The 12,500-nt window shown below is 43.5% G+C and overlaps 1 protein-coding gene across 5 annotated transcripts in view; it reads right to left on the bottom strand.

Moving 5' to 3' along the window:
* The window catches only part of LOC143275985 (mechanosensory protein 2-like), a 64,037-nt gene that overhangs the window by 922 nt on the left and 50,615 nt on the right, over positions 1 to 12,500 (bottom strand). For 4 of the 5 annotated variants that reach the window (XM_076580347.1, XM_076580348.1, XM_076580349.1 and 1 more), the window contains exons 6-8: positions 8,022 to 8,077; positions 3,035 to 3,113; positions 1 to 1,007 (exon numbers count right to left, since the gene is read on the bottom strand). The exon at positions 1 to 1,007 is cut by the window's left edge. In XM_076580347.1, the coding sequence (XP_076436462.1) occupies positions 795 to 1,007; positions 3,035 to 3,113; positions 8,022 to 8,077 (348 nt within the window). In that variant the 3' untranslated portion in view covers positions 1 to 794. Of the gene's footprint in view, positions 1,008 to 3,034; positions 3,114 to 8,021; positions 8,078 to 12,401; positions 12,458 to 12,500 lie in introns of all 5 variants that reach the window. The other variant, XM_076580346.1, reaches the window with a different exon arrangement.

The raw sequence follows: 12,500 nt of genomic DNA, 5'->3' as shown, positions 1-12,500 counted from the left end.
TTTTTATTTTTGTAAAGTGGATAGTGTTATGAATGATCAGCCATCACTGACGCTAACGATGGTAGATTCCTGACCTAGGAAGCAGAGGAAAAACACGTTCATCCCTCTTTCTAAGCCGACATATTGCCCATCATGATGATGACGATTGCGATATTGTATCGATAACTACAACTGCGTTAATTTTCATCATTTGAATCAACCCCCAAAACCTCTGGCTTCCAAAATACAGTTCTCGTAATGGAGCAACACTTTTGAACTTTCAGCAGTGCTGCGCTCCAAAACAGGATACGAAACACAGCCCTAACAATGGTAACACTACAGTACCAGACCCCTAAGTCAATGTATGATGTAAAATTCCTCAACACACACTCCCACATAACATATAGTCTTCAGAGTGTTTACGGCCGACCTCATTTCTGTGAGAACAAAGCGCTGAATTTGTGAAGAAGACAGACAGACAGACAGACAGACAGAGAAAGAGAGAGAGAGAGAGACAGACAGAGAGAGACAGAGACAAAGATACAGAGACAGAGACAGACACAGAGAGAAAGAGACAGAACAGACACAGAGACAGAAACAGAGACAGAGACAGGGACACACACACAAACAGGCAGAGAAAGTGGGGAGTGGTTATGAGTGGAAAAGGTAAAGGGGAAATGACGATTTCTTTGCAGAGAAGCAACACTGCTCTTCCTTCCTCCCTCCCTTCCTTCCTTCCTTCCTTTCCTTCCCTTCACCTTCCTTCCTCCCTCTCCTCTCCCCGACTCATCCACCCAAACACCCCCACCCCACCCTTACAAACGAGACCCCCCTCCTCCTCCCCTCTGCATGAAGCCCTGCATGAGGTCGATGGGCAGGGGGAAGATGATGGTGGAGTTCTTCTCGGCGGAGATGGAGTTGAGGGTCTGCAGGTAGCGCAGCTGTAAGGCGGCGGGGGACTCCGTGATGATCTCTGCCGCCTCCTTCAGGGCGCGGGACGCCTTCTGCTCTCCCTCGGCGGCGATCACCTGTGGGTTAAAGTCATCAGTCATCAGTCATCATCATCATCATCACCACCACAACAATGACATGTCATCGCGATAATTATACTGCGGCCGCGATCACTTGTGAGTCATCAGTGATCATCATCATCATCATCATCATCGTCATCATCGCCACCACAACAATGACATGTCATCGCGATATATTGCGGCCACGATCACCTGTAAGTCATAGTGATCATCATCATCATCATCATCATCATCACCACAACAATGATATGCCATCGCGATAATTATATTGCGGCCGCGATTGCCTGTGAGTAAGTCATTAGTGATCATCATCATCATCACCACCACAACAATGACATGTCATCGCGATATATTGCGGCCGCGATCACCTGTGAGTAAGTCATCAGTCATCATCACCACAACAATGACGACATGTTATCTACTTTTTGCGTGTGTTTGTTGTGCACGCAACCGCACCTGGTGTCATTTCTCTTTATGAGGGAATAAAGTTATTCTTATCTTAATCAATGTGCAACATAATACATGCAATGTTAACCATGGTGTGTTTCAATATGTTTATTATGATGATTAATCACAACATTTTAATCAAGTGAATATATGCAATTATTTTTTATCTGAATGTCTTACACGTTATTGATTCTTTTTTAACTCACTCAGTACGGCCAGTCCTCTCTTCTCCTCTACACAGACCCCTCGGATGTCCAGTGGGTGTCTGAATGACCCAACCTTTAGCTTCCGTCGTCAGAATTGTGGTATTCTTTGTCAACATTCACCTCTTCAGTATAAGAGCCTTCCGCTTGCAATATTTTGATGATGGTAACTGGGGTGAAACGCTGTTAACGTCGTCTCTTTCGCCGTTCGTATGGAGAGAGTTAATTTTTTTTTGTGTTGAGTAATTGTCTACGTTTGTTCTGCCGCAGCTGATGTAGTTTCTCTAAATGATATAGTGAAGTTAATCACACCTTATCTCTCTGAATTACTGGCAGAGCAGAGCCGTGACGTGTCTAGACAGGAGGTTTTGCCAATGTCGTAGCTCGTGTGCAGCAGAGCAGACACCACTGGTCTAAAAATATATCGATAGCTCATTGGCCAGGAAAGCTGAAGCCAATTGGACGACATATTGTTACTCGTATCCAGCCGTCAGTCCGTTGAGAAGTCGTCTGCGAACAGGTGGTAGTTTCTGGACTGTAACTGTGTATCTTCGATGAAATCGTGTTATGCTTGCCCCCCCAACGACATGCGAAATGTCGTGTCTTGATTGAAACCTGCCACATGTTTTTTTTAATTAAAAAAAAACAACTTTTTTTAGAATTAATTTTTTATTTTATTTTAATTTTTCCCCTTTTTTTTTTATTATACTAAAGTTATTTCAGGAAAACAGTGCAGTGACACGTTGCGCAAACTTGGCTGTGAAGGCGAGGCACACATGGAAATGTCAGCTTAACTAACGCCGCGAGCAAGTGAAAGCTTGCCGTGAAGCCAGCTGAGCGCGCGGCTACATATATGAAGTCACCGCTTCGCGCCGTACTGACACGAGAAACATAATGGCTGATTGAACACTTCCGCTGGCTTCAGTGAGCAAAGGGGCTCAAAGAAGGCATGCGCTATCCATCTATTTTTAGAACAGTGAGCAGACACACATTCACTCACACACACACGAAAACACGTGCACACACACAATGGAAGGCAGACACACACACGTACACATGCGGGGACACACGCGCGCACGCACTGTAACACAGAGGATAAGACAGCGTGACAGAAAGGGAGAGAGTGTATGTTTGTATAAATGTGTATGCGCATGTGTGTGTGTGTGTGTGTGTCTGCATGCTCGTTTGTGTTTGTGTGTGTGCGCGCGCGCGTGCTTGCATGTGATTAAAGTTTGCGCGCGCATGTACGTGTGTGTGCATGGGTCAGCAGTGAGTATATGCGTGCGTGCGTCTCCGTGTGTGTGTGTGTTTGTGTGTGAGAGCAGTGTGTTTGTGTGTGAGAGCAGTGTGTATGTGTGTGTGTGCGTGTCTCACCTTGGCACGTGCTTCACGTGCAGCCTCGGCCTCGGCAGCCATGGCTCTCTGCAGCTGCACCGGCAGACGCACGTCTTTGCTGTCAACAGGGGCAGCAACACACTGTCAGAGTTCATCACCTTCACACTACTGCTACTACTACTACTACTATTTTATCTTTATATAGCACTATAACACAAGCATAAGATTGCCCCAAATTCAGAACATAAAAAGTGAGAAGAGAAAGGACACCTTCGTGCCACACACTTTGGAAAACTTTGAACTGTCAGTTTAACATCAACAGATATGTAATTGTAGGACTCGTCATCAAGTTTAAAAAATAAATAAATAAATAAACAAATAGTAAAGAGTGGTAACTCTCTCCACACGCAAGGTACATAACTTCAAGCAAATGCTGCTTACGCTACCAATTCAGCTAGCACACAGGTAAATAAAAGGTACACTGGAAGAAACCCAGACACTTTATATATATATATATATATATATATATATATATATATATATATATAAGACAAGAAAAAAAACAGCAGCTACCGCTCAAATGTCACTTGAATGTAATCAGGTTATGATTCTCTGGGGAAGCTGTGTCAACCTTTAAAAAAAAACATGCTGAACTGTCACTTCGGTATCATCATAGTTGACTGTAGGAAACGTTATTAATTAACTTCCAGAGATCAGCTACTAACCACTTTTCATTCACTTTAATATCATCGGATGGAATTGTATGAAACGTCGTCGACTTTTGAACACCAAATTAATTGCTGCTTTAAATAAAAGTCAGATGATGATGATTGTAAGAAGCGATATTAACTTTAAAAATATACGCTGACGCTTTATTGTCACTTTGATATCAACATATATGATTGTAAAAAACACACCAAAAAACAAAACAAAACAAAACAAAACAAAAAAAACAAAAAAAACCGTCGTCAACTTTTGAAAATATCATCTGCTGCTTAATTGTCACTTGCTTGTCTTTAAAAAAAAAAAAAAAAAAAAAAAAATCAGGTATCGCTCAACTGTCACTTTAGTATAATCAGATATGAATCCAGGAAAACTGTATCAACCTTAAAACATGAGCTACTGCTCATTTGTCACTTAAGTAAAATCAGACTTGATTATAAAAAAAAAAAATCGTCATCAACTTTATGACATATCAGCTTAATCGTCACTTTAATCATATCAACAGATATGATTGCAAGTAACATCGTCAACTTTTAAAATATAAGCTATCGCTTAATTGTCACTTGCACGTCATCAAATATGAATGAAAGAAATGTCATGAACGTAAAAAATATCAGCTTAACTGTCAACAGATACGATGGAAAGAAACGTCAACATCTTCTATCACCTACAGCTTAATTGTTATTTTTACTTCTTTAATTTTTTTTTTTTTTTTTTTTTACTTGAATAGGATATCATTGTTTGAAACGTAATCAAATTTTCAAATAGTCATCTGCTGCTTGTCGCTTGAACATCAAATCTAACTATCTGAAACTGTAAAACTATCAGCCACTAACTGCTATGCCTGTCGCTTAAATATCAGATCTAACTATCTGAAACTGTAAAACTATCAGCCACTAACTGCAGTGCCTGTCGCTTAAATATCAGATCTAACTATCTGAAACTGTAAAACTATCAGCCACTAACTGCTATGATGTTATTAAAAAAAAAAAAAAAAGGTTTTGGTTACCACCTCATTATGGACACACACCTGTTGTTTGCCATTCACTGCTTTGAAACAACCACCTGCTGACTAAAAGTAACTGCTACCGGTCGAAATTATCAGTACTAAGGCAATCATTAACCCCGCTACTACCAGCTGATTGAAACGATCAGCTGTGTATGGCAATCAATCAACCAGATCAATACAAACAACTGTCGTTAACATTGCAAACAGGACGTCGTGAGCTTCCACCATGACATCTAACTGACTGCTGGTAAAAACTTAAAATTACCAGCTGCACAACTGTATTGATTTCGTTAGGATAAATGCATAAGCACACACACACACACACACACACATATTATATATATATATATATATATATATATATATATATATATATATATATATATATATGATAATATGCGACAATACAAACAAACCCACAATACACGCAACACAAAGTTTATGAATCAAAACAATAAAAAACAACAACAAAAAAACATGAACCATGATACAGGCTATGCACTCTTTATTAAAAGTTTACATATTATATTGATATTTACACTGATATAAAAGAAGACCCAATCTTTATAATTTCTATTTAACATGGAAACCCTTTGCTGGAGATGCGTTTACATATGAACCACCACTATCACATTAACTACAAAGAAAAGTTTTCATCATGGAAAATGTCTTCTTCTAGCAATTATTCAGCACCAAATGCTCAAGAGCTTCGGCAATATCAAGAATAAAAGGTATTTTAGCCACCTTGTCATAGAAGCAGAATTCTTTCTTTGCAGACAAACTGTTTTTAAGTGGTCAGTGAATCACTGACATTTTGTCATGCATACAGATAGTGCCAATCTCTTTTAGCCGTTTTTGTCTTTGGAGAAGAAATATTTCTTTGAAGACAAACTGTTTTAAAGTGTGGATGAAATTTTTATTAAAAAAAATTTTTTTTTTAGCTGTCTTGTCCCCCAGAAGAAGAATTCTTTCTTTAAAGACAAACTTTTAATTTCAAAGTCTTTAAAAAAAAAAAAAAAAAAAAAATCAATGGTGTTGTCATGCAAAGAAATATTGCCAGCATACATCATCAGTGTATTGTGCACGAGAAGGGAGTGTTTATAACAAACGTGAAAGATGTTAGATAAAGTGCCTTTGAAAAAAAAGAACAGAGAAAACGAGAAATACATACACATGTTCACACTCTCAGAGAGAGGGAGAGGGGGAGAGAGAAAGAGAGAGAGGGGGGGGTGGAGAGGGGGTAGGCGGGAGAGGGTGCTGGTGGTGTGTGTGTGTCGAGGGTGAGGGAGAAGAGGGCAGCCAAAAAAAAGTGATGCTATCATGAGTCATGTTTCAACCTGAAGGGCACACACACACACACACACACACACTGTATGCATACATGCAAGCATGTACACACACACACACACACACCGTATGCACGCATGCTAGCATGCACACACACACACACACACACACACACACACACACTGTATGCATACATGCAAGCACACACACACACACTGTATGCATACATGCAAGCACGCACACACACACTGTATGCATACATGCACACACACACACACACACACACTCTCTCTCTCTCTCTCTCACACACACACACACACACACTCTCTCTCTCTCTCTCTCACACACACACACACTCTCACACACACACAAACGAGGAAGAGGTAGTGAGAAGCGAGCGAGAACTCTCGACAGACAACAGAGGGGGGAAAAAGCAGGCACACTTCACCACCCATGGGGTTTATCTTTCAGTCCAGATCCCCCCCCCCCATACCCCCTCTCCCCTGCCCATTCCTCACACAATACTCTCCCACCCCTTTCATTATTTCCCAGTGAATTTCTCGGCTTTCCTTTAACTCACTCAGTACGGCCAGTCCTCTCTTCTCCACTACACAGACCCCTCGGATGTCCAGTGGGTGTGTCAATGACCCAAACTTAAGCTTCCGTCGTCAGAATTGTGGTATTCTTTGTCAATATTCACGTCTCCAGTATAAGAGCCTTCCGCTTGCAACATTTTGATGATTGGGGTGAAACGCTGTTAACGTCGTCTCTTTCGCCGTTCATATGGAAAGAGTTAAACACTTTTCGAACGTAGTTCTCGCCTGTTCAATAATTTTGTTCCCATTTTTTCCACTGAGATTTCTATTCACCTTTTTTTTTTTTTTGCATTAATATATGGTGGTGGTGTGTGTCCATCGAGATCGATGATGACCATCGTTGTCATCCAGCTGGGGGATGGGGGAGGGTGGTGGTGGTGGTGGTGGTGGGGGATGCTCATGAGTCTTATCTGTGAATGCTCAGATGGCTGAATAGTCCAATCTGTGCACGAAATGTTCGCTGACAGTTGGGGGGCAGACAAAGAGACAGGCATATCATTTTGTCAGGGAGCTTTGACTGATGACTTGCGCGATTAGTTTGTTTAAAGCCTTGATATATACATTTCTAATGAACTTCCTCATCTATTTTTTTTTCCACCATTGATACACTTCTTTTTCTACCATTGATACACTTCCAATAGAGTTCCTGTCAATTCATTTTACCCGTGTACCCACACCTATAGAAAATAAGATGAAAAAAAAAAAGAGAAAAAAAGTGGGGTTGGCAATAATGCAGTCCAGTGCTGACTCAATGCACTTACTGTACTGTCTGTCACAATTGTAGCGGAAACCCCCACTAAGGGCGATAATTATATTCCCCTCCACCCCCTCCCCCCTTCTCCGTACCGAAACTTAATATTCAACTTCCCTTTCACACGCAAAGCGGTGACCCCAAGTGCGATAATTATAAACCCCTCCGCCCTCCTCTCTCTCTCTCTCACACACTGTCCCCATCCCCAAACTTTATTGCCTTCCTTTCACATGCAAAGTGGCGACCCCCAAATTACAACCCCCCCCCACCCCCACCCGTGCCCCCCCCAAAAAAAAAACAAACAAACTATATTGCCTCTTTCCACATGCAAAGCGGTGATCCCGGCCCAAAAGAACGATAGTTACACTGACCACCTTCCAACGTCCCATTCCCTTGACTATAATTGCCTCCCTTTCCACATGCGAAACGGCCACCTCAAAAAGGCGATAATTACCGCTCCCCCCCCCCCTCGCTTCATCCCCCCCCCCCCCGCCCCCCCAAGAAAACTCAAACCGGTGACCCCCAAAAAGGGCGATAATTACAATCCCCCACGTCCCCAAAACTATATAATTGCCTCCCTTCCACACGCAAAAAAAACGTTGACCACTTCCCCGCCCCCCCCCCCCTCCCCAAAAAAAGGGGGGCGATAATCATACTCACACTTCCACCCGCTCCACCTTCACCCCCCACGGGTCGGTAGCCTCGTCCAAGGAGCTCTAAAAGACAGGGACAAGCCAAAAAACAACACGCCCTCAGCGCTACACACACACACAATCCGTGCGTCACGTGCTGCAAGCTAGCTCGTACTAACTGTACTTGCTGTGTGTGTGTGTGTGTGTGGACTATGGAAGATCATCAAGCGATGACATCGCCTGCTGTCTGTTAAAAAAAAAAAAATGTTGTTTTACTTACCACCTGGGAACAAACACGGCGCTGCTTCATGTGAGGGATGTACATACATCTTCTCTTGGCAGCCGGGCGGAACACTGTTTGTTAAGAGAGAGAGAGAGAGAGAGAGAGAGATGGTGGGAGAGAGAGAGAGAGGGGGGGGGAGAGAGAGAGGGGGGGAGGGAGGGAGAGAGATGGAGGGAGAGAGAGAGAGATGGAGGGAGAGAGAGGGGGAGGGAGGGAGGGAGAGAGAGGGAGGGAGGGAGGAAGAGAGAGAGAGGGAGGGGGAGAGAGAGAGAGATGGAGGGAGAGAGAGAAAGAGAGAGATGGAGGGAGAGAGAGGGGAGAGGGCGGGAGGGAAGAAAAGAGAGAGGGAGGGGGAGAGAGAGAGAGAGGGCGGGAGGGAAGGAGAGAGAGAGACAGAGAGGGAGGGGGAGACAGAGACAGAGAGGGAGAGAGAGAGAGAGAGAGAGAGAGAGAGAGAGATGGAGGGAGAGAGAGGGGAGAGGGCGGGAGGGAAGAAAAGAGAGAGGGAGGGGGAGAGAGAGAGAGAGAGGGCGGGAGGGAAGGAGAGAGAGAGACAGAGAGGGAGGGGGAGACAGAGACAGAGAGGGAGAGAGAGAGAGAGGGAGGGAGAGAGGAGAGAGAGGGGGGAGACAGAGACAGAGAGAGAGCAACAACGGACGAAAACCCGCATTCCTTAACAATGGGGGGAAAAAAAAAGCCAAAAAGAAGGAAGACTTTATTCCTTGAGGCTGTTTCGCTAGGCGGTATGCACTTGCAAACAGTACATAAAAGCCCGTCTAGCTCAAGGAGGTGTCACTGCGTTCGGACAAATCCATATACGCTACACCACGTCTGCCAAGCAGATCCCTGACCAGCAGCGTAACCCAACGCGCTTAGTCAGGCCTTGAGAGAGAGAGAAAAAAAAGAAGTAAATAAATAATAGAAAAATACATAAAAAAGAACTACTACTACTACTACTACTAATATGTATAAGGTGCAAAAACTTGATGAAGTCAACTATAAGCGTACAAAACAAAACAAAACAAAACAAAAAACAAAAAAAATCATGTCTCATCATTTGTTTATATCAAACCATTGGCTTCTTTGTGATATGTTTGACACCTTTTTTTTTTTTTTTTTTTTGGGGGGGGGGGGGGGGGGGGGGGGGGTTGTTTGCTTGTTTCCAGCAAATCACATCGTTTTTAGAAATCTTCTTCTTCTGCGTTCGTGGGCTGCAACTCCCACGTTCACTCGTGTGTTCACGAGTGGGCTTTTTAGTGTATGACCGTTTTTACCCCGCCATGTAGGCAGCCATACTCCTCTTTCGGGGGGTGTGCATGCTGGGTATGTTCTTGTTTCCATAACCCACCGAACGCTGACATGGATTACAGGATCTTTAACGTGCGTATTTGATCTTCTGCTTGCCGTATACACACGAAGGGGGTTCAGGCACTGGCAGGTCTGCACATTATGTTGACCTGGGAGATCGTAAAAATCTCCACCCTTTACCCACCAGGCGCCGTTACCGAGATTCGAACCCGGGACCCTCAGATTGAAAGTCCAACGCTTTAACCACTCGGCTATTGCGCCCGTCGTTTTTTGTTGTTGTTTTTTTTAATAAAAGAAATAATATAGCCCACTGGTTTCTTTGTGCCATGCTTGATATGTTTTCTATTTTGCTTGCTTCTTGCAAGTATGACCTTGTTTTAAAACAGCGAAACCCATTGTTTTTGTTTGTTGTTGTTGTTGTTTATAGACATGTCTGACATTCTTTCTTTTTTGATAATTTCTGGCAAACATGACATCACTGCTTTTTTTTTTTTTTTTTTTTTTGCGTCATGTTTGACATCCTTTCGTTTTCTGACGATTTCTTGCAAACATGACATGAATTTGAAACAGTGACATCAATTGGTTTCTTTTGCTTCATGTTTCAAATCCTTTCATTTTGACTGTTTTTCGCAAACATGACAGAATTCAAAACGATGACATCCATTGTTGGTGGGGCTTTTGGGTTTTTTTGGGTTTTTTGTTTGTTTGTTCGCTGTTGTTTTGCGTCATGTTTGGCATCCTTACTTTTTGACCGTTTCTTGCAAATTTTGAAAAAAAAAAGAAAGAAAAAAAGAAAGAAATTTTCTTGCAAACATTTTAAAAAGTGTGACGATTAAACCTGCATCTTGACGGGCGCAATAGCCGAATGGTTAAAGCGTTGGACTTTCAATCTGAGGGTCCCGGGTTCGAATCACGGTGACGGCGCCTGGTGGGTAAAGGGTGGAGATTTTTACGATCTCCCAGGTCAACATATGTGCAGACCTGCCAGTACCTGAACCCCCTTCGTGTGTGTATATACAAGCAGAAGATCAAATACGCACGTTAAAGATCCTGTAATCCATGTCAGCGTTCGGTGGGTTATGGAAACAAGAATATACCCAGCATGCACACCCCCGAAAACGGAGTATGGCTGCCTACATGGCGGGGTAAAAACGGTCATACACGTAAAAGCCCACTCGCGTGCATACGAGTGAACGCAGAAGAAGAAGAAGAAGAAGAAGAACCTGCATCTTTAACAACAAAACAGCCTCAGAGGAACCAGTCCATCTTGACTTGAGCAGTCAGCAGCCAGCATTGCTGAATCTCTACCACAGACACCGAGACAACATCGACAACACCAACAAAACCACTCTGGAGCGGACAGCAGGATGACAACATGACCGGAACAACATCCACAACACACCACACATCGCTACCACAAGCCACACCGACTCTTCTGCACACTGAAATAAAGCACATGTCCAAAATGTTCAATCATTTAAATAAATCACATTCACTACAGGGTCAGCATTTCGCTGAATACTATCCACATGCACGCGAAGATGGAACGAAAATGCTAAAAAGTGTGTGTGTGTGTGTGTGTGTGTGTGTGTGTGTGTGTGTGTGTGTGAAATAACTCAATTCTCAACAACCCTGCATTTGCCATCAACCAATAACCCCCCCCCCCCACCCCCCTCAGCCCCCTTCACCCCCTCCCCCACCCCCCAACCAAACCACACACACACCCCTCCTGTACACTAACATCTTAACCTGAGGTTAAGTTAGCAACGACCTAATTCCAGTTCAGTCAGTATCCTGACCAGCCCCTGTATTCCTGGTTGGAATGTAGAGGTCAGAAACCCGAACAGCAGCTCCACCCCCACCCTCCCTCCTTTCCCGACCCTCCCAACCCCCCACCCCCACACCCCCGGCCAGCGGCTGTCAAATTATTCTGAAAGCATCTTAGTCATCCAGACTGTGGAGCATCATCGTCCCTACGTCCTCTCCTGGTCTGCAGTGGTAACCTGGTCTGTCTTTTCTCTGTTGGGGGGGATAATTATTAATTTTCCGTTTTATTCGTTTATTCCTTTTCCGTTTTTATTCTGTTCATTAATTCTTCAAGACATCTGTCTTCTGGCTCTCGAGTCTGATGCGTAACTTCTACCGTAACTAACTAACTAACTAACTAAGTAACTAACTAACCGAGAATAACCAGTTCAAACAAAAAAAAAAAAAAGGGGTGGGGAAATGTACCTGACATTCTGTATACGTATGTTTAAAAAAAACAACAAAAAACAACAACAACCCAAAATCATGAAACGAAAGTTTATCATCACATTTAAACTGACAACCCCCCACCCCTCCCCACAATCCCTCCCCCCACCTCCCCTTCATCGTCCTATCCCAAAGACGTAGACCATACAATTCAATCAAAGAGAGCACAATACTAAAAACATCCAAATGATTCTCAAAACTTAAAAAACAACAACAAACAAACAAAAAAACCATGCTAAATCAAGCACTAACATCAAGGCACAAGGGTGAAAAAAAAACAAAACAAAAAAAACAAAACAAACCCATCAGAGGATTGGCGAGCCAGTCACGCCACGATCAACAGTGCAGCACGTCTAGTAGACGCCGAATGAACAGACAAACGCTATGAGAAAATATTCACGAAAAAAAAAAAAGGAAAGAAAAACAGCGAGCAGCCAGAAGATATAGGGGAGGCCATGCATACACTGACACAGGGGAAAGAACCGGACGTGACGACAACAAACTGGCGGCAGAACAGGGTCCAGGCCAGGCCAGGCCAGGCCAGACCAGAGGCAGACTACTCACATCTCTACCCGCTCCACCCGGATACCCCAGGGATCTGTGCATTCATCCAGACTGGTCTGCAGAGGGGGCACACACACACACACACACACACACACACAC

This window comes from Babylonia areolata, chromosome 31 (assembly GCF_041734735.1).
Source record: "Babylonia areolata isolate BAREFJ2019XMU chromosome 31, ASM4173473v1, whole genome shotgun sequence".
In the NCBI taxonomy this organism is placed as follows: domain Eukaryota; kingdom Metazoa; phylum Mollusca; class Gastropoda; order Neogastropoda; family Buccinidae; genus Babylonia; species Babylonia areolata.
Note: the sequence above shows the minus strand (reverse complement) of the source record. Positions and strands in the feature narration are given on the sequence as shown.